Here is a 21,990-nt window from a genome sequence, read left to right as displayed (position 1 = left end):
GGCAGATCTCCAGGGTTTCAATGCATGGATGAGATGATGGTGTAGGGATTTAGATTTATTAGAAACTGGAGAAACTTTTGGGAAAGGGGGAGCCTAAACAGGAAGTATGGGCTCCACCTAAACCAAAATGGAACCAGATTGCTGGAACTTAAAATTAAAAAGGCTGTAGAGCACTTTTTAAACTAAGGGCTGGGAGGAAGCTGACAGATGCAGAGAAACACATAGTTCAGACAGAGACATCCCTAAGGGGAGGATCTATTAATAGAGAATCTCTATGTCCTAGTAAGGAGGAGGGGATGAAAGATGATAAAATACAAGTAGGATCTAATGAGAACCAGTCAAATGAAAGAGTCCTATTCAATTACAGCTAAAAAGTGACAAATTTTATAAGTGCTTGTATACAAATGCTAGAAGTCTAAATACTAACTTGAATGCCTGGTATTAAATAAGGATATTGATATAATGGACATCACAGAAATTGGTGGAATGATAATTAATGGGACACGGTAATACCAGGGTACAAAATACATAGCAATGACAGAGTAGGTCATGCTGGTGGGGGGGTGGCATTATATGTGAAAGCAAGCATAGCGTCCAATAGCGGAAAAATCTTCAAAGAATCAAACAGTACCATAGAATCTCTATGGATAGAAATTCCACGCTTGAATAATAAGAAGATAGCAGTAAGAATATACTACCAATCACCTGGCCAGGATGGTGATGTTGATTGTGAAATGCTCAGGGAGATTAAAATAAAAAACTCAATAATAATGGGGGATTTCAACTATCCCCATATTGACAGGGTACATATCACCTCAGGACAGGATGCAGAGATAAAGTTTCTTGAATGATTTAAACGACTGCTTCTTGGAGCAGCTAGTCCTGGAACCCACAAGAGGAGAGGCAATTCTTAAATTAGTCCTAAATGGAGCACAGGATCTGGTCCAAGAGATGAATATAGCTGGACTGCTTGGAAATAGTGACCATAATATAATTAAATTTAATATCCCTGTGGTGGGGAAAACACCACAGCAGCCCAACACTGTAGCATTTAATTTCAGAAAGGGGGACCTCACAAAAATGAGGAAGTTAGTTAAACAGAAAATAAAACATAAAGCGCCAAAAGTGAAATCCCTGCAAGCCACGTGGAAACTTTTCAAAGACACCATAATAGAGGCTCAACTTAAACGTATGCCCCAAATTAAAAAACATAGTAAGAGAACCAAAAAAGTGCCATCATGGCTAAACAACAAAGTAAAAGAAGCAGTGAGAGGCAAAAAGGCATCCTTTGAAAAGTGGAAGTTAAATCCTAGTGAGGAAAATAGAAAGGAGCATAAATTCTGACAAATGATGTGTAAAAATACAATTAGGAAGGGCAAAAAAGAATTTGAAGAACAGTTAGCCAAAGATGCAAAAAGTAATAGCAAAAAAAATGTTAAGTTCATTAGAAGCAGGAAGCCTGCTAAACAACCAGTAGGGCCACTGGATGATCGAGATGCTAAAGGAGCATTCAAGGGCGATATGGCGCTTGTGGAGAAACTAAATGAATTCTTCATGGCGGAGAATGTGAGGGAGATTCCCAAACCTAAGACCTTCTTTTTTAGGTGACAAAACTGTCCCAGACTGAGGTGTCATTAGAGGAGGTTTTGGGATAAATCAATAACTTAAACAATAATAAGTCACCAGGACCAGATGGTATTCACCCAAGAGTTCTGAAGGAACTCCAATGTGAAATTGCAGAACTACTAACAGTAGTGTCTGTAGCCTATCATTTGAATCAGCTTCGATACCAAATGACTGGAGGACAGCTAATGTGACACCAGTTTTTAAAAACGGCTCCAGAGGTGATCCCGGCAATTATAGGCTGGTAAGCCTGACTTCAGTACTGGGCAAACTGGTTGAAACTATAGTAAAGAACAGACACAGATGAACATAATTTGTTGGGGCAGAGTCAGTTGGGGTTTTTGTAAAGGGAAATCATGCCTCACCAATCTAAGAGAATTGTTTGAGGGAGTCAACAAGCATGTGAACAAGGGGGACTCAGTGGGTATAGTAAACTTGGACTTTCAGAATGCCTTTGATAAGGTTCTTCACCAAAGGCTCTTAAGCAAAGTAAGCTGTCATGGGATAAAAGGGAAGGTCCTCTCCATGGATCAGTAACTGCTTAAAAGTTAGGAAATAAAGAGTGGTATAAATGGTCAGTTTTCAGAATGGAGAGAGGTAAATAGTGGTGTTCCCCAGGAATTTGTACTAGGACCAGTCCTATTCAACATAAATGATCTGGAAAAAGGGGTAAACAGTGAGGTGACAAAATCTGAAGATGATACAAAACTACTCAAGCTAGTTAAGACCCAGGTAGATGCGAAGAGCTACAAAAGGGTCTCACAAAACAGCAGATGAAATTCAATGTTGATAAATGCAAAGTAATGCACATTGGAAGACATAATCCCATCTATGCATGTAAAATGATGGGGCCTAAATTAGCTGTTACCACTCAAGAAAGAGATCTTGGAGTCATTGTGGATTGTTCTCTGAAAACATCAACTCCATGTGCAGCGGCAGTCAAAAAAGCGAACAGAATGTTGGGAATCATTAAGAAAGGGATAGATGAGAAGACAGAAAATATCATATTGCATCTATATAAATCCCTGGTACACCCACATTTGAATACTGAGTGCAGATGTGGTCGCCCAGTCTCAAAAAAGATATATTGGAATTGGAAAAGGTTCAGAAAAGGGGAACAAATCTGATCTGGGGTATGGAATGGCTTCCGTCTGAGGAGAGATTAATAAGACTGGGACTTTTAAGCTTGGAAAAGAGATGACTAAGGGGAGGTATGATTGAGGTCTATACAATCATGACTGGTGTGGAGAAAGTAAATAAGGAAGTGTTATTTAGTCCTTCTCGTAACACAAGAACTAGTGGTCACCAAATGAAATTAATAGGCAGCAGGTTTAAAACAAACAAAAGGAAGTATTTTTTCACACAATGCACAGTCAGTCTGTGGAACTCTTTGCCAGATGAGTTTGTGAAGGCCAAGACTATAATAGGGTTCAAAAAAGAACAAGATAAGTTCATGGAGGATAGGCCCATCAATGGCTATTAGCCAGGATGGACAGAGATTGTGTCCCTCGCCTCTGTTTGCCAGAAGCAGGGAGTGAATGACAGGGAATGGATCACTTGATGATTACCTGTTCCGTTCATTCCCTCTGGGGCACCTGGCATTGGCCACTGTTGGAAGACAGGATACTGGGCTAGATGGACCTTTGGTGTGACCCAATATGGCCGTTCTTATGTCTCTGTTTAGAGATGGCTGTTCCCTTAGGGCATTCTGCGATGCAGATGAATAAATTGGATGATTTCTGGAAAGGCTTTGTTCTTTCAATATAGAAAGCTAACCCCTTCTGATGTCCAGCTTGTGGAGTAGTGTTTCTCATTTGCTCCCATGGGGTTTTGGGAAGAGCAAGGGGAGATGTATGGGTTGGTTTAGGTGGAATCAGGAGGCAATCTTTGGTAGGAATTTGGGGTGGGGTCTCAGTGTGACTTTATTTTTGAAGAATGTTGTGTATGGTGGATGTGCCATGAGGGCACTATCATCAAAATTCCCCCACTCGTTGAGCAGATGTAATGGCGACAAGAAAGACTACTTTCATAGAAAGGTGTAGTTACGAACATGTTGCCACTGCATCGAACGGTGGGTTGACAAGACTCCATAGTACTAGATTAAGTTCCCGTGCAGATGTAGGGGAATGTATTTTGGAGTATATGTTACGGAGGCCCTTGAGGAAACATTTGGTGGTTGCATGGCGAAAATGGCTAACTCATCCACCATATGATGAAATGCCAGGATGGCTTCAAGGTTACCCTAACGGAGCTCATGGAGAGACCGATTTCTTGTGTTGTAATACATAATACAGTATGTGCGGTAGAGGCGCGGAGATGGCTGTAATTTGTTCCTTTTGGCAACCTATAGTGAAACACCTCTGTTTCTGTAGATACATTTGTCATATAGTCAAACTGCGACTATTTAACAGAATGTCCTGTACCTCCTCTGAGCAGGTCAATTTGTCATTCTGGAGCCATGGAGAAGCCACGCCTTGAGGTGAAGTCTTATGATGTTGGCATGGCAAATCTGACCTGCGTCTTGTGAAAGGAGATGGGGCAGGAAGTGAGAGTGCATGGTGGACACGCAGACATCTTCAGAAGGTATGGGAACCATGGTTAGTGGGGCCATATGGGGGCTATTATAACTTTGGAATTGTCTGTTTTGATTTTGTGTATCACTCGTGATAGAAATGGGGTGAGGGGGAAGGTGTAGAGCAATTGTGCATTCCATTTGAGGAGAAAGGCATCTCCCAGTGAACAAGGACCCAATCCTGCTCTGGAACGGAACTGTGAGTATTTGGCATTTTGTCGTCCCAAAGAGGTCTATTGTTGGAAATCCCCACCATTTGAATATATTGTTTAGTACTTGATCATTCATTTCCCACTCATATTCCTCAGAGAATTTTCTGCTTTAGGCATCTGCAGTGGTGTTCTGACATCCAGGTAGATACGCAGCTCAGATGTCGACATTGTGTTTGATGCACCAGATCCAAAGTAGTATGGCTTCTGTTCATAGGAATTATGAGTGTGCCCCCCCACCCTGCCAGTTTATATAAAACATACAGGCAACACTGTCTGTGAAGATTTTGATGGTTTTTGTGACACCCTGGCATCCCCATATTGACCACTGTCAACAGGGCTACTCACCTTGTGCAGTAACTGAGATTCTTTGAGATGTATGTCCCTGTGGGTGCTTCACTTTAGGTGTTGAGCGCCCCTGCGCTTGTAATTGGAGATTTGTAGTAGCAGTGCTTGGTTGGGTCACCCATGCACAGTCCCCGTCTCACGCCGCCTCAGGAGGTTAACTGGCGCTATGTGACTGTGGCCCCGCCATGCCTCGAAGGGCTTAAAACAGCCCTAAGAGAGGGCTACAGTTGAAGGAAAGCTAGGCTGATTGGGGGAAGTAGCCACAGGTGGAGCCACGCCCCAATCAGGCCACAGCTGACCCTATAAGAGGGCTGTTAGCCAGGAGCTGAGACAGACACTCTGTAGCTACATGGAGAGAGGAGGACCTGGCTGCCTGGGAAGCTGAGGAGGGTACCTAGGGCAGAGCAGTGCTGGGGAAGTGCAGAGGGAGCTGGGGAGCTCCCAGGCTGCAGGCCAAGGTAAAGGCCCACAAAAGGACCTTGGAGTATTGGTTGATCACAGGATGACTATGAGCCGCCAAAGGGATATGGCCGTGAAAAAAGCTAACGCGGTCTTGGGATGCATCAGGCGAGGTATTTCCAGTAGAGATAAGGAGGTTTTTGTACCGTTATACAAGGCACTGGTGAGACCTCACCTGGAATACTGTGTGCAGCTCTGGTCTCCCATGTTTAAGAAGGATGACTTCAAAATGGAACAGGTACAGAGAAGGGCTATTAGGATGATCCGAGGAATGGAAAACCTGTCTTATGAAAGGAAACTCAAGGACCTTGGCTTGTTTAGCCTAACCAAAAGAAGGTTGAGGGGAGATATGATTGCTCTCTATAAATATATCAGAGGGATAAATACCAGAGAGGGAGAGGAATTATTTAAGCTCGGTACCAATGTGGACACAAGAACAAATGGATATAAACTGGTCATCGGGAAGTTTAGACTTGAAATTAGACGAAGGTTTCTAACCATCAGAGGAGTGAAGTTTTGGAATAGTCTTCCAAGGGAAGCAGTGCGGGCAAAAGACTTATCTGGCTTTAGGATTAAACTTGATAAGTTTATGGAGGAGATGGTATGACGGGATAATATGATTTTGGCAATTAATTGATCTTTAAATATTCATGGTAAATAGGCCCAATGGCCTGTGATGGGATGTTAGATGGGGTGGGATCTGAGTTACTACAGAAAATTCTTTCCTGGGTATCTGGCTGGTGAATCTTGCCCATATGCTCAGGGTTTAGCTGATCGCCATATTTGGGGTCGGGAAGGAATTTTCCTCCAGGGAAGATTGGAAGAGGCCCTGGAGGTTTTTCGCCTTCCTCTGTAGCATGGGGCACGGGTCACTTGCTGGAGGATTTTCTGCTCCTTGAAGTCTTTAAACCACGATTTGAGGACTTCAATAGCTCAGACATAGGACAGAGGTTTTTCGTAGGAGTGCATGGGTGAGATTCTGTGGCCTATGTTGTGCAGGAGGTTGGACTAGATGATCATAATGGTCCCTTCTGACCCTAATATCTATGACTCTATAAGTATGCTAAGGCTGCAGAGGAGCAGCCCAGACCTAGACAGAGGCAGCTGGTCCGACCCCCCTTGCCCATGATGAGTGGTACAGACTGCAGTCTGCCCCAGGGAGCGGGGGCTAGACGATGACTGACAGCAGCCACTGAGGCAAGGGAGGGATAACGGATTAGGGGTTCCCCCGGGGAGGGGAGACCCAGACTGAGGGGGTACTGCCAGGGGGCAGAACCCTAATCTAGAAGGGCACCGGGGTCCAGGAGGGGCACGGGGCCAGCGGCAGGTGAGACACCGACCGGCAGAAGGCGCTCCTGGCTGAAAAGAGCCAATTCCCTGGACAACCAGCAGGAGGCGCCGCAGCGGTGAGTCGTCGCCCCATGACAGTGACCAACCTCCCCACCCCATTCCTTCTCTACTGCAAAGGATAGTGAGAAACTCCTAAGCAGAGGGGAGGAGGGAGGGTTGTGGAGCACCCACAGGGGGGACACATCTCGAAGAACCTCAGTTACTGCACAAGGTGAGTAACCCTCTCTTCTTCTTCTTCGAGTGACGTCTCTGTGGGTGCTCCACTTTAGGTGACTTCAAAACAGTGCCCTTCAATGGAAGGGAGGGGCTTTGGAGTTGAAATCGTGGCAGAGGATAATATGATGAGTCTGAATAAAGCATCAGATGTTGCCTGCTGCTCTAATGCATAGTGCTGCGTAAATGTATGAGCAGAGGCCCAGGTCGCAGCTCTACATATGTCTGTAATGGGAACACTGTTCAGAAAAGCTATCGAAGTTGACATTGCCCCTCTGGAATCCCTAGAGGGGGTTGCAGATTCTTTTGCTGGTAACACAGTTTGATACATTCTGAAATCCATTTGGAGAGCCTCTGTTTGGATATGGCATCTCCTTTTGATCGTTCCAAGATTGAAATGAATAATTTCAGGGACTTGCGAAATGACCTTGTTCTATCTGTGTAAAAAGCCCGGGCCCTAGGAACATTGAAGGTGTAGCTTAGGATAGAACATGGTAAGTAGATGGGTTGGTTGAGGTGGAATGAGGAGGTGATCTAAGGTAAAAACTTGGGATGCGGTCTGAGAGTGATTTTGTCTTTGGAAAATACTGTGTAGGGTGGGTCAACCATGAGGGCCCCTAGTTCCCCCACTCGTCTTGTGGATGTAATGGCAACTAGAAAGGCCACCTTCATTGACAGGTGCAGAAGTGAGCAAGTGGCTAATAGTTCGAATGCATGTCTGGTGGTGCCCCGCAGAACTAAGTTGAGGTCCCAAGGTGGAGTGGGAGTGTGGATTTCAAGGTATGTTGTTGAGGCCTTTCAGAAAACGTTTGGTGGGGTGTGCAAAAATTGATGCGCCATCCATCTTATAGTGTAAAGCAGCTATGGCTGAGAGATGTACCCCGACTGAGCTAATAGAGAGGTCTGATCTCTTAAGTTCAAGCAGGTAATCCAGAATAAAAAATAAGGGCGCAGATACCGATGTGGTCTGCTTTGTGTGACACCAGGAATCAAAATGTCTCCATTTGTGTAAGTATGTGTGGTGGGTAGTCGGTCTGCAACTATTTAATAAAATATTCTGTACTACTTTGGAGCATGTCATTTTCAGGTCCCTGGAGCCATGCAGCAACCACACTTTGAAGTGGAGCATCTCCAAGTTTGGATGCAGGGTTAGTCCTGAGTCCTGGGACAGGAGACGAGGTAGGAGAGGAAGGGTGTGAGGTCTGCACGCTGACAATCTGAGAATGTAGGGGAACCATGTTTGATGAGGCCATGTAGGGGCTATAGTATTACTGTGGCCTTGTCCTCTTTGATCTTGTGAAGCACTCGTGCCATTAGGGGAATGGCACAGAAGGAGTATCGGAGGGAAGCGTCCCATTTGACAAGAAAGGTGTCTCCCAAGGAGTGAAGGCCCATTCTGGCCCTGGAGCAAAACTGTGGGCATTTGGTGTTGTGCTCTGTTGCAAAGAGGTCTACTGTGAGGAATCCCCACTGTCTGAATATGTTGTGGAGAACCCTGATGTCGAATTCCCACTCGTGGTCCTGAGAAAAGTTCCTGCTGAGTGCATCTGCCATAGAGTTTTGACATCTGGGCAGACATGGTGCTACAATATGGATGTTGTGCAGGATGCACCAGTGCCAAAGTTGCATGGCCTCTGCACACAGGGAGTGTGTGTGTGCACCCCCTTGTCTGTTTATGTAGAACGTATGTGCTAAATTGTCTGAGAGAATTTGTATGGTCTTGTTTCTGATTATGGGTAGAAAGTTGGTGCATGCATTGAGAATGGCTCTTAGTTCTAGTAGATTTATGTGAAGCTGGGCTTCTGTTGGGGACCAACGACCCTGAGTAGAGCACAAGTTCAGATGTACTCCCCAACCTATGAGGAATGCATCGGTCATAATAGTCAATGTAGGAGGGGTTTGGGTGAAAGACACTTCTAGGCATACGTTGTGTGGTTGTGTCCACCAGGATAGTGAGTCTTTTACTTTGCTTGATATTGTGAGGTGTTTGTTTATACTGTGCCTTTGTGGGGAATAAGCTGTACGGAGCCAAGCTTGTAGGATTCGTATATGTAGCTTCATGTGTTGGACGACAAAGGTTGATGTGGCCATGTGGCCCATTAATTGCAAGCAAGTCCTGGCTGTTACCTGGGTACTGTTCAGTGATATGGTGATCAGATTTGTTAGAGTAAGAAAACATTGCCTGGTAAAGATGCTGAAGCCTTGGGTGTACTGAGATAAGCCCTGATGAATTCCAGTTCCTGTATTGGTGTGAGGGTCAATTTTTGTGTGTTTATTTGGAGACCTAATTGCGTAAAGAGATCTACTGTTTGTTGGGTAGCCTCTGCTGCCGCTGGTCGATTCACTGCTTTCAGTAAGCAGTCATCCAGATACAGAAATATCATGATTCCTCTCTAGCGGAGGTGTGCAGCAACTATTCCAAGTACCTGTGAGAAGACTTGGGGAGCAGGGGACAGTCCAAAGGGCAGGATCTTGTATTGGAAGTGCTCTGGTCCGAGGGCGAATCAGAGAAATCTCTGATGTGATGGGTGAATTGTTATGTGGAAGTATGCATCCTGGAGGTCGAGGGCCGAGAGCCAGTCCCCTCTTTCTAACGCTGGGATAATGATGGTCAGTGTCACTATCTTGAAGTGTTAGTTTCTGACAAATTTGTTGAGCCATCAGAGAGGGAGAATGGGCCTCCATCCTCCTGCTTTTTTATGTGTGAGGAAGTAGTTTGAGTAGAAACCCGTCCCTCTGTATTATGTTGATACCGGTTCTACTGCTCCTAGATGGATGAGGTGGATTATCTCCTGACGCAGTAGATCTTTGTGAAAGGGGTCCCTGAAGAGGGACGAGGAGGGAGGGTGGAAGTTGGAAGTAAAAGGGATGGAGTATTTAACTTCAATTATCTCCAGCCACCCATCCGTCTGTAGTGATGGATTGGCAGACTGGGTAGTAGGGAGTTAAACCGTCTCCGAATGGCTGGGAGATGGTAGCAGTTCTCAGTGTTTGAAGTTGCAGGGTCTGGGGCCCTCGAACAACATCTCAAACTTGCTGCCTGGCAGATGGTTGATGAGACGTGGTAGATTGATTTGATGGTTGTTGTCTGCTTGGGCGTCTTGTTTCTGGGCTTGTGGCTCCAATTGCCTGTGTGTCTGTGCATATGGTATGGACAGGAATCATTGTGGGCTGTCTTTCTTGTTGTTCCTTGTCTTCTCTTTGTCCTAGGAGTATAGATACCCAGGGACTTCAGAGTCACCCGCGAGTCCTTGAGGGCATGCAGAGACTCATCTGTTTTGGCTGCGGAAAGTTTGGGCCCTTGGAAGGGCAGGTCCTCCACTGTTGCTTGCACTTCTTTCGGGAAGCCAGAGAGATGCAACCAGGATGCCCTTCTCATTACAACTGCAGTGGCTGTAAATCATGCAGCTGTAGCTACTGAATCTAGGGCAGCTTGCAGTGCTGTCCTGGAGATCAGTTGGCCCTTGGAAATGAGTGCACCAAATTGCTCTTTTTTCTCCTCAGGGAGAAATTCAATAAAAACTGATAGTTTGCCATAATTTGTGTGGTCATATTTTGCTAATAACACTTCGTAATTAGCAATTCTAAGATGAAGCATCAGTGAGGAACAAGCTTTTTGGCCAAAGAGGTCGAGTCTCTTCCAGTCTTTGTCATACGGTGTGTTTTTGAGGTATGATTGTCTGCCCCTTTCAGTAACAGCATCCACCACCAGGGAGTTTGGTGCGGGATGTGAAAAAAGAAACTTTTCCCTTTGCAGGGACATATTTCCTGTTGGACCTCCTGCAGGTTGGAGTGATTGTTGCAGGGGTCTGCCAGATGTGTTTGACAGGTTCCATGATTGCATCATTCATGGGTAAAGTGATTTTAGATTATGCTGATGGTTGCAAGATGTAAACAAGCTTATGTCATGCATGTCTCCTGCACTTTCTCCAGTGAGATGTCAAGGAAATCTGTAACTCTCCTATAGAGATCCTTGAAATGTCTAAAATTATCCCCCACGTTGGGAGGAGGGAGCATGATGGTGTCGTCCAGGGACGATAGAGAAAAATGGGTTGTTGGTTCAACATCCTGGTCAGAGATTTCTTCCTGTTCTCCCGTCATCTCTTCAAGGGGCTCAGATGGTCCCGGTACGACGGTCCCAAGTGACTGCTATGTACCCTTCCTATGTGGTTAGGAGGTTTGAGGTGGTGTGGGGGATATGCCATCCATGGGGCCCAATACTGCCACTGTGGAGGGAAGGGCATAGGTGCCATTCATGGGTGCCCGTACCACTGCTGTTCTTTGGCCCCCCGTATAGTACTCCTTATGTGGTGTATAGTACATCCCTTTGATCGTTTCGCGGGCAGGGGAAGAGCTTTGCAAAGGTATGTCTCTCCCTTGTCCTCATCCTTGTCATCGCTCAAAAATGGGGGAGCAGATGGCAGTGGAGCGGTGGAGCGGCTCTCGGTACTGACAGTGCTGTGGTGATCTCAGTGCCGAGAATGGGAGAGACGGGTGTCGAGGACACAGTGAGGTCTGGGAAGGAAGAACTGTTGTGGTGCTGACAGTCTTGGTGCCATTGATGTGGTAATGGTGGGTTTGGCTGCTGTGGAGCTGTTGTCTGTATGGGTGCACCTGTCAATTGTGCTATGCTGACAGGAGGTGGCAGCATAGGCTGCGGTTGTTTTGATGTGCCCGCTCCCGAGTGTCGGGATGTAACTGCAGCTGGCTGTGTCCCTGCCTGTGTGAATGATGGTTGGAGTGTAGGACCGGGAGCAGTCTGCAGTTTGTCACAGCAGCAGTGTGTGAGAGTGAACCCAGGCTGGGGAGTCAGAGGGTTCAGTGGTACCCCGGTTCCATGTTGCACTCCGAGGGGGACTCGTCACAGTTTTGTTCTTGATCATTTGGAGAAAATGGGAACACCCATTGTGAACTGCCCATAGCTCCAGTAGATTTATGTGGAGGAGAGATTCTGCCGAGGACCAGAGGCCTTGGACAGTGTGGGCATTCAGGTATTCTCTCCAACCTAAGAGGGAGTCGTCCGTGGTGGTTATTATCATTGGAAGGTGTTGGACGAAGGGAACCCTGAGCAAACATTGGTTGGTCATGTCCACCAATGTAAGGAGACCTTTACTTTTTTTGGCATGGTGAGGCATTTGTGGAAATGATATCTGTTTGGGATGTAGACAGTACAGGGCCAAGCATGCAGGTAGCGCATATGTATCCTGGTGTGTTTGACGACAAATGTTGTTGCTGACATGTGACCCAGCAATTCTAGGCAAGTCTTGGCCAAGATCTGGGGACTGTTCACTGCTGTGAAGATGAGATTGCATAAGGCTGTGAAATGTTGCGGAGGCAGGGAGGCTGTAACTTTCAGAGAACTGAGGTAGGCTCCAATGAATTCCAGTTTTTGTACAGGTATCAATGTTGATTTTTGTATATTTATTTGTAGTCCCAGACCTACCATGTTTTGTGTAGCCTCTATTGTCTCTTGTTAGGTTGGCACTGTCAGTAAGCAGTTGTTGAGATAAGGAAAAATTGTAATTCTTTATCTTCCGAGATGAGCCGCGACCACCGCAAGGACTTTTGAGAAGATCCACGGGGACATGGATAGTCCGAAGGGCAGGACCCTATATTGGAAATGTTCTGTTCTGAGGGTAAACCTGAGAAACTTCCTATGTGAGGATTGTATCATTATATGAAAATATGTGTCCTGGAGATCGAGGGCTGAGAACCAAGCCCCTCTTTCCAGCGCTGGAATTATGGCTGCTATTGTGATAATTTGGAAATCATAAATTTGTTGAGCTGTCTGAAGTAGAGAATGAGCTTCCGTCCTTCCGTTTTTTCTGAGGTAGAAAGTAATGTGAGTAAAAACCACTTTCCCTGTGTTGAACTGGTACTACTTCGAGTTGTATAAGATAGGTCACTTCCTGTCGCAGTAGTTAGCAGTGTGCTCCTTTGCCTGAGACACCATGGGAGAGCCTCTATCAGAGGCTATTGTGGGAGACAGTTGTCCAGGGGGGAGTCTGTGCTTCAGGTTCTGACTCTGTGTGCAGGGATTTCTCCATCATAAGGAGTTTTAGTTGTAATTCTCTGGCTTTCCTGGTGTGGGCTCTCAGTTTATCATAGTGTGCACACTTCTGTGGTATACGTGCTTCGCCCAGGCAGTGAACACACTGCAAATGCCCATCCGAGATAGGAATCGAAAGTCTGAATGTCAGGCAGTGTTTGAAACCCAGGGATCTGGACATACCCCTCTGAGAGGGGCTTTCTCCCTCAGGGGAGAACAGCTCTAATCTAAGGGGTCACTAACAATTGAAACTTATCCTGAGAGAATTTTTTTTAAAAAAAATAACAAAATAATAAAACAGAGGACAGAAGGCTATATCTAAATAAACACTGTGTGAACTAAGTTCAATAAAGAGGTGCTGCTAAGTGCTCTGACTAAAGCCAAAGGTGGTAGAGAAGGAACTGAGTGGGGGGTTGGCCACGCAATGCTATGTAACCACCTCAGGCAACATGAGACAGGGACGATGCATGTGTGTCCCAACCGAGCACGGCTACTACAAATCTCCAATTACCAGCGCAGGGGCACCAAAACACTTAAAGTGGAGCACACACAAGGACACTCCTCGAAGATGAACTGGACTTCAGAAACAAGACTGACACCAGTAGCTCCAGACCTTCTCAACTAACTTCTTCTCTTTTCCCCAAATGAACAGTAGTTACCATCTTTAATACCATCTAAGAGACTGTCAAACAACGGGGAGTTCCTTCTAAAAACTTTCTTCAGCTAAGGGAAAGGGAACAAGGGTTGTGGTTAAATGAAAGCCATACTTAATATTTTACATTTCAAATGCTTTAACTGTTTTTCCTTCTTTCTGTATCTTTAATAAAAGATAAAGGATTTTTAATGGTGTATTTGCCATGGTACTAAGCAGGCTGTGTCTCTGTATATCCAACCCCGAATCTTGTTTAAAACTGTTTAATGTTAAACAGCTTCAGGATCATGTTAATATCTTTGAGTCTTCGGACCCATATATTCCATCAAAATTAATACAACAGTATCTATCTTTAAAAATGGAAACAAAGAGGACCGGGGGTGGTTTATAGACCAGTCAGCCTAACTAAGATATCTGGAAAGATATTGGAACAAATTTAAACATCAGTTTGTGACCATTTAGAGGATAATAAGATTACAAGGAATAGGCAACAAGGATTTGTCAAGAAGAAATCATGCCAGGTCATTTCCTTCTCTGAAAGGGTTACTAGCTTAGTGGATAGGGAGGAGACTGTAGACTTGATATATCTTGATTTTTAGTAAGGCTTTAGACAGAGTCCCACATTCTCATAAGCAAACTAGGAAAATGTGGTCCCTAGATGAAATTACTGTAAAGTGGGTGCAAAACTGGTTGAAAGACCATACTCAACAAGTAGTTACCAACGGTTCACTGTCAAAACAGGAGGTCATATCTAGGGTGGTCTCACAGGGGTCAATCCTATTTTCGTTAGTGGCTCAGATACTTGAGTAGAGAGTATGCCGGGGTCGGCAACCTTTCAGAAGTGGTGTGCCAAGTCTTCATTTATTCACTCTCATTTAAGGTTTTGCGTGCCAGTAATACATTTTAGCATTTTTAGAAGGTCTCTTTCTATGAGTCTTTAATATATAACTAAACTATTGTTGTATGTAAAGTAAATAAGGTATTTAAAATGTTTAAGAAGCGTCATCTAAAATTAATTAAAATGCTGAGCCCCCCGGACTCGTGGCCAGGGCCCGGGCAGCATGAGTGCCACTGAAAATCAGCTCGCATGCCGCCTTTGGCTAGCTGGTCCTTTCAATTTGGCAGAGACAAACAGTGGCAGTCCCGAAGTAGTCTTTTGGAAGCTGGCTGCTATTTTATCCTCCCTTCCTTTTCTATGTTTTGCCTTTCTCTCATCATTGAGGAGATGCCACAGTCTCACACTTACCTGTTGTTGTGACTCCAGGGATGGTATGTGCAGCTAGAAACAGTTCATCGATGGGATCCACTAGATGCTTAATATTGACTTTCCTTGCATTGTAATAATTGCCATCAGCAGCCATCCCTGCACGTTCTATTGCTATCAGATGATCAAATCTAGTCAGAGACAAGGTGATAAATTAGTTAATGGGGCGAATTGCGAAACTTAGATCTTACATTTTTCTGTCAGTTGCTTTTAGAATAGAATATCGGGGTTGGAAGGGACCTTAGGAGATATCTAGTCCAACCCCTGCTCAAAGCAGGACCAATCCCCAATTTTTGACTCAGATCCCTAAATGGCCTCCTCAAGGATTGAACTTACAACCGTGGGTTTAGCAGGCCAATGCTCAAACCACTGAGCTATCCCTCCCCCGTGTAAAATGTTGCACGGTGGCCCGTACGGGGATCAAACTTGCGACCTTGGCGTTATTAGCACCACGCTCTAACCAACTGAGCTAACCAGCCACATGCTTCACTTCTGTCTTCTTAGGTGCAAGTTACACTCATTTTGCAAAGCCTCTGAATGCCAGATTGGACCACTTGCTGTACATCTATTTTCCCACCAACTTATACCCAACATGTAATTTACAGCGCCGTTTATCTCACTCTTGAGTTTGGGCCTATACATTTTGTTTTCAATATTTGGTTTGTTTTCTTGGTAGCTTTAATGCAGCCCCTTCAAACTGCCAGCAATGAATGGAGAGAGAGTTGAAATCCTTCTCCACCCAGTGGAGGACTGGGTGAACCACTTTAGAGCCTAGATCCTCAGAGATATTTAGGTACCTAACTCCTATTTATATCCATGGGAGTTAGGACCTAAATACCTTTATGGATCTGGGCTTTAGCCTCTCTGTGCCTCAGTTAAAAAGTAGGTAGCACCTCACATAGGGATATTGGCAAGTCCAGTTTATTATTCATAATTTCCTATTTAAAGTACTATATTGCTTGTAAGTTACCCATTTATTTGGTTTCTTTTGTTTAAGATTTTTGACAAATTTGGTGCTTGTAAATGTGGATGGGAAGCATGCAGGTAGGCTCTGTTTTAGGCAGTCCCTGTTTAGGATTTTCGCCCCAGAGCTCTGCCAATATACCTCAAGCCTAATGTGCAACACCCTACTACTCCAGTTCTACTGAATAGAGGCTACCAATTGTCCCAAGTTACTAAGTGGTTTTATGATATCGACTAATACACACTGTGATCGTATTTCTCCTTGTGCAATTGAGTTTCCAACATGAAAAAATATTCAGTTTAGCCTCCTAGGATTATGTGATCTATTGAGGTACAAATCAGCTGTAGCTGATTTATGTTCAATTATAAAAGCATCCTCTTGAGCCTAGTGTAAATGAAAAACAGGGTGTTATTGAAATTACATTTTTTATTGACCCATAGAAAGAAAGGGAAATTGAATGAACTGAAGATGCATATATTTAGATGATAAGCCCTTATTAAAGAGAATTGGCTGCTAACTTTATTATACACCTCTACACAGAGAAACTTCAAGATCACCTCCCCCCCCCAAGTAAGTCCATTAAAAGGAAGGGTAAGTTGCTGGCCACATATTCAATGTATGGACATTTTAGTGCAAACTCCAATGCATGTATACAAACCCTAAATATATGCATGTTCAAATCGGGGTTTTCGTGCACATCAGAGTTTGCACTTACATAGTTTGAATGAGTTTTCAGAAATACATGCACTTTTCAAAAATTTTGGCTGGGGTGTCTAAAGACAATGAGGATCTTTTTCAGACTATTAAAAACAGATAGGAGGATCTTCCATACTGGAATAAAATGGATCATCAAAGATTTGAACATGGATGAAAGTGGACTACAGTCCCGGACTCCAGGATTCTATTCCTGACTCTGCCACTGGACTTTGTATAGTCTTTGGAAAGACCTTTAATCTCTCTGTGGCCTACTTTTCCCATTGATAAGATGGGTATAATGATGTACATTTGTACACAGCATTTGTACACATGTACACAGCATTTCACAGGTGTAAAGTAAGTTAATGAATGTTTGTAGAGCTCTTTAAGATTTTCATCTGAAAGGTGCCATATAAGTGCAAAGTAATGTACTTCCTTCCCCATTTCCTGTTGTGCATTAGGATTGCAGAGGTCTCAGAATAATGTGGGATCCTGTATTTCACATGCACTGCAATACTACAGCAGAGTGGAGTGTTTGACTCAGAATTTTCTTCCTTTAATTTCAGACCTTCAACTGCTATTGTAATATTTACTTAATATATATTTTATAAAAACATAGTCATTTAAAAAGAGGAACAAAACAATTTGATTGGCAGATACTTCATACTTCAAAGCTTTGCTTGCAATCATTATATCTTCTGTGAACAGAGCCGTTCCTTTCACTATGACTTTGCATAGCCTCCTTGCTACTATTTTCAGGAACTTAGTACACATACCTGGGTCTTTCAAGATTCCCATTCTCACACAAAAACATCAAAGCAGACTCTGCAGCATCTCTCTGATAACTCAATAGAGGCACTGGTGTCTTCAGTACCCCTAGAGCAAACAAAAATACAAAATGGATTCCATAGGTCATTTTTTGTGTGCTTAGCTTGGATTTTAAAAGAACAGAACAGTTAGAACTGTAAGGTGATTCTTGCAAACATATGATTGTATAAGACAATATTTCCCAGCTGGAAATACTGCACTAGTTGCCCATCCTTAGCTTTTGCACAATCAGAGCTACAAGCCAGAGTCCAGAGACATTATCTGGACCGACAAAAGTGAGATGATGTGCAGGGATGAAGACACTTTAAAAATAAGCTCTCTTCTCACCTCCTCCTTTTTGATGATACACTAAATTTCAAAATGCAGTGGTAATAGGAAGAAAGATTCTAGATGGATTTCAAAAGATTACGAACTAGATGCTCAATTGGTATAAATCAGTATAGTTCCAGTGAAGTCAATGGAGCTATGCTGATTTAGCCAGGTGAGGATCTGGCCCTTTTTGTCTATATGTTAGAGCACTTCTTGAAGGCCTGATCTAATTTAGAGATTGCACTGAAATAGATCTTGAACCAGATTAGCAAATTAAAACTGAAAAGCTAACAGTCTTTGTTGCCTAACTGCATGTTTTACCTTGCTGAACAGCATCTTCAATAATCTTTTTATTCAAATTCATGGCTCTCTGGTCTGTTACTATAACAACATGTTTCTCCAAGCTCTGCAACATGGCTGCCATAGCAATGGCTCCTGGAGGTCCATCATTCTCTTCAGGTGGCTCATGGTTGAAGTGAGTAGGAAATCCAGTGGTTATCAGCACTGATCGGGCATGTGAAAGGGAGAGGCAAGTCTTTAGCAGCTCATCCTGGCAGCGCAAATGTTTCACTCCCCGGTCTCCTAAAAATCAAAAACAATTTTCTTTTTTAAAGACGGTGCTAGATTTTTAGCATATTAATACCTCCAAGAGGTTCTGTCAGGACGAATCCCTGTCCACCACTGTCAAAGTGCCTGGCAGGGACGAGAAGAGCAGCCAACAACCCTTTGCCAGGCTCTATCCCTATTGATCCAGAGATAGTGACAGATTAGGGGAATGGAGACCATCAGCAAAGCACATCATCTCCCACTAGGTAAGTGCAGCGAGTCTCCTGAATGAATTTATAGAAGGTTGTGAAGACTATTGTCCATTCTGCAGCGCTACTGGGATCACTACTGATGTGTGCGCTTGTGAAGGATGTCATAAAGTGGTCATTGTTGGGTAAATGAGTTACCCAAAATATTAGGGAATGGAGCCGTGCTCTACCTCTGCCTACATCATGTTTGTCACTGGGAGTTCCATACCCCCACAAACTAAATTTGTTTGAGATGCATTTGAATAAAGCAGCAGGTTTCTAGCCTGTAGTCCTGGGAGTAGAGTGTTATTTTTGTTGTACCTAGTGGTCCCTTTACAAAAAAGGAGAGGTTGGGAAGCCTCCCTCAGCCCGGACTAAGCTGAACTGCAGATTTGATTCAGATTTCTGAAACCCCAAATGGATGAGGGCTTCATTTCAATTTTTTATAGAGAAGAAGCCAATGGGTATTGGTTCTGCTCATTATAAATACTGAGTGAGTGGATAAATTTAGAAGCAGATCCACGCTCATATTCAAAATCAGTGCTAAATTCAGAAGTGTTGGGGGCAGGAGTTTTGGTAAGTGATGTGAAATGAGAAAAAAATATGAGATGTGGGAAGGGAATGCAGAAGATAAACCTAGAAAATATGACAAGAGAGACTCTGGGGCAGAAGGGATTTTGCTCATTGATCCTCCCATTCAGGAGCCACTTTTCCCTTTTCAATAATTCAGGCGTCTTGGCCCAAAGTTGTTCTGTAAAGAACAAAGTCAGGTTGAGTAGATCCAGACCCCAGTCATTTTACACAAACAAGATCAAGCACAATCCATGTCCAAATGCATAGATATACATTTAAACGCAGGCTCATGCATGCGCTCACAAGTACACACTGAAAAACTGCAGCAGGACAAGGCAGGGCAATCGATTTGTAAGTGGGCATTTCACACTGTGGCTAGGGGCTGTCTCCTAAATGGGAAAGGGACAATATCATTTGAACTTGTCCAAACCTGTTTGCTCTAACCTGTTTCTTCATCATAGATTTATTGAATAATGGCCAAATCAGTAATTCTTTCTGAACTGGTTGAGGTATTGAGGGATGGGGCTTGAGGGAGAGTGTGCAATTAACAGGCTGTGAGTCCAGTGTAAGAAACTCAATCCCCTGGAAGAAAATGGAATACCAGGCCTAGCACAACAGAGACCAACCTGACTATGGCCTTTAGGCCATACTGCACGATGAATGTTAAATAATAACAGTCAGATTGAGCCCCATGTTGCTTGGAGCTATCTGGGAAGAGGGAGTGGGACTGGAACTATGAGTGTGTGGTCAGTGAAAATGCAGTGATTTCTTTGGTCAGATTTGCCACTGGGCCAAATGGGGCCAGCGCCCCGGAAAAATGTGTGCCCCCACATCCCAACCCATTCCACCCACCCGGAGCTCCTGCCTGGGAGTGGTGTTGAGGCACAGAGGCTTGCCCTGCTCCACCTGCTGCTCCTGCCAAGGAGTGGGGCAAGCCCCCTTGCCCCGACCCTGCTCCCTGGCAGGAACACGGGGCCGGCAGGGGAAGCCCCTGTACCCCAACCCCACTGCCCTGTAGGAGTGCCGACTGGGACAAGCTGGAGTGGGACAAGCTCCCGCACCCCAACCCAGCTCCCCGGCAGGAGTGCCGGGTGGGGGAGCGAGGCGGGACAAGCCCCCGCGCCCCAACCCCATTTCCCTGCCAGGAGTGTGTGTGTGTGTGGGGGGGGGGATTGTAGGCAGAAGGAGTGGGGAGGGGCCCCAACTTGTTCCAGCCCTGGGCCCCACAATAGCTTAATCTGCCTCTGACTGGATATCAGAATGCTGATGACCTCATCTATCCAGTAGGTTGTGTCAGGACCAATCCCTGTTCTGCACTGTCAGTCTGGTTGAAGGAGAGGAGCAGCCAATAACCTTTTCTGCAGCCCTAGCACTACTGATACAGAGACGTGAAAGAGAAAAGGAATGCAGATGGTCAGAAAAGCACATCACCTCCCATTAGGTAAGTGCAGTGGCATGGACTTGGGGGTTTATGGAGACAATTGTCCAATCTGCAACTCAGAGGGGGAGAGGAAAGAAGAGGTTGGAAGGAGTCCCTGATCCACCATAAGGGGTGAGTCATTGTTGGTGACGGGGCTAAGGTGCAATATTCAGATGTGGATTCAGATTTCTTTCACCCCAAAGGATAGAAGGGCTGGCTCAGGTACAGTGAGTCCTCACTTAAAGTCGCCCCAGTTAACGTTGTTATGTTGCTGATCAATTAGCGAATATGCTTGTTTAAAGCTGTGCAATGCTCCCTTATAACGTTGTTTGGCAGCTGCCTGCTGTGTCCCCTTCTTGCAGGAAGAGCAGCCCGCTGCAGCTAGCTGATAGGGGCTTGGAACCAGGGTCGACCCCCTATCAGCTCCCCGTTCCCCTAAGTTTCCTGTGTGGCAGCCGCCCAGCAGGCTATCAATTGCTGGCAGTTCAGCTGTCGCTTCCCACACTGCCATGTGCTGCTCCTGCCCTCTGCCTTGGAGCTGCTCTCCAGAGTCTCCTGCTTGCTGTGCAGGAAGGGGTGGGGGGAGAAGAGGAGGGCTCATGTCAGGGCGTCACCCTGCTCCTGCACCCCGCTTATCCCATCTTCCATAGAACAGGAGACACACACACGACAGGGCTCAGGACGGAGGGAGCTTCCTGGCAGCAGCTGCCATCTCAGCTTGCTGGTTAATTTAAAAAGGCAGTGTACTTAAGAGTGGGGTCAGGTACTTAAAGGAGCAATGTGCATCTCTCTCTCACACACAGGGTGTGTGTCTCTGACTGCCATGCTGTCTCCCCTCCCTCCATTCATGCTGCCTTGTAGAGTGTGAAGCTACATTAACAACGAGTTAACCCTTGATGGCTCAGACAATTGCTAGTTCATCATTTAGCAGTAAGGCATCCCCTGGGAAATATCCCACCCTCTTCCATCCTCGGACTTCACCACTTCAAACATTTCCCTGGAACTTAACCCCCCCTATTTACATTAATTCTTATGGGGAAATTGGATTCGCTTAACATTGTTTTACTTAAAGTCACATTTTTCAGGAACAGAACTACAACGTTAAGCGAGGAGTTACTGTAGTTTTGCTCAGCTCTTTATAAAGAGGGAGCTGTTGGGGAAATTTGGAAACAGATCCTGGTTTGGATTCAAAATGTCTGCTCAATTCAGTAGTGTTGTGGGCTAGGAGTTTTGATGAGAGACGGGTCTATGATAAGTAAAGGTAAGGAAGCTGGGAAGAAAATGAAAGATGTGGGCAGGGACTGAGGAAGATAAACCTAGAAAATGAGACAAAGCAAAGACCCAGATGTGGAGGTGACAACGTTCCATTGACCCTCCCAGTTCTTGGGAACCATTTTTCCTTTTTCAATAATGCATATTGGCCCACAATAATTCTGCAATGAATACAGTCCTGGGTAGGTGGGTGTTTCTGGTGCCATGGCCTGTTACTTCATCAAACTTGCCCTACCAGGAAGCAGACACAGTGAGTGTAAATAGAATGATAAGGACTTTGTTCTGATGAGAGTTGTTGGCCTGATAAAAATCACACTATTGGCTTGAGGAGAGAAATCAGCTCAAATGCAGCAATGTCTGTAAACAGGAGCAATTTTAAGAGGGTGTCACGAGGG

The 21,990-nt window shown here is 44.9% G+C and overlaps 1 protein-coding gene across 2 annotated transcripts in view; it reads right to left on the bottom strand.

The window, feature by feature from the left end:
- DGLUCY (D-glutamate cyclase) overlaps positions 1-21,990 on the bottom strand; it is a 104,343-nt gene that overhangs the window by 33,059 nt on the left and 49,294 nt on the right. For both annotated transcript variants that reach the window (XM_084632777.1, XM_084632776.1), the window contains exons 8-10: positions 17,858-18,118; positions 17,176-17,275; positions 14,722-14,870 (exon numbers count right to left, since the gene is read on the bottom strand). In XM_084632777.1, the coding sequence (XP_084488903.1) occupies positions 14,722-14,870; positions 17,176-17,275; positions 17,858-18,118 (510 nt within the window). The remainder of the gene's footprint in view (positions 1-14,721; positions 14,871-17,175; positions 17,276-17,857; positions 18,119-21,990) is intronic.

Source organism: Lepidochelys olivacea (genome assembly GCF_965140295.1).
Source record: "Lepidochelys olivacea isolate rLepOli2 genome assembly, chromosome: 6".
Classification (NCBI taxonomy): domain Eukaryota; kingdom Metazoa; phylum Chordata; order Testudines; family Cheloniidae; genus Lepidochelys; species Lepidochelys olivacea.
The sequence above is the reverse complement of the archived record's forward strand: the minus strand, read 5'-3'. Positions and strand labels throughout refer to the sequence as shown.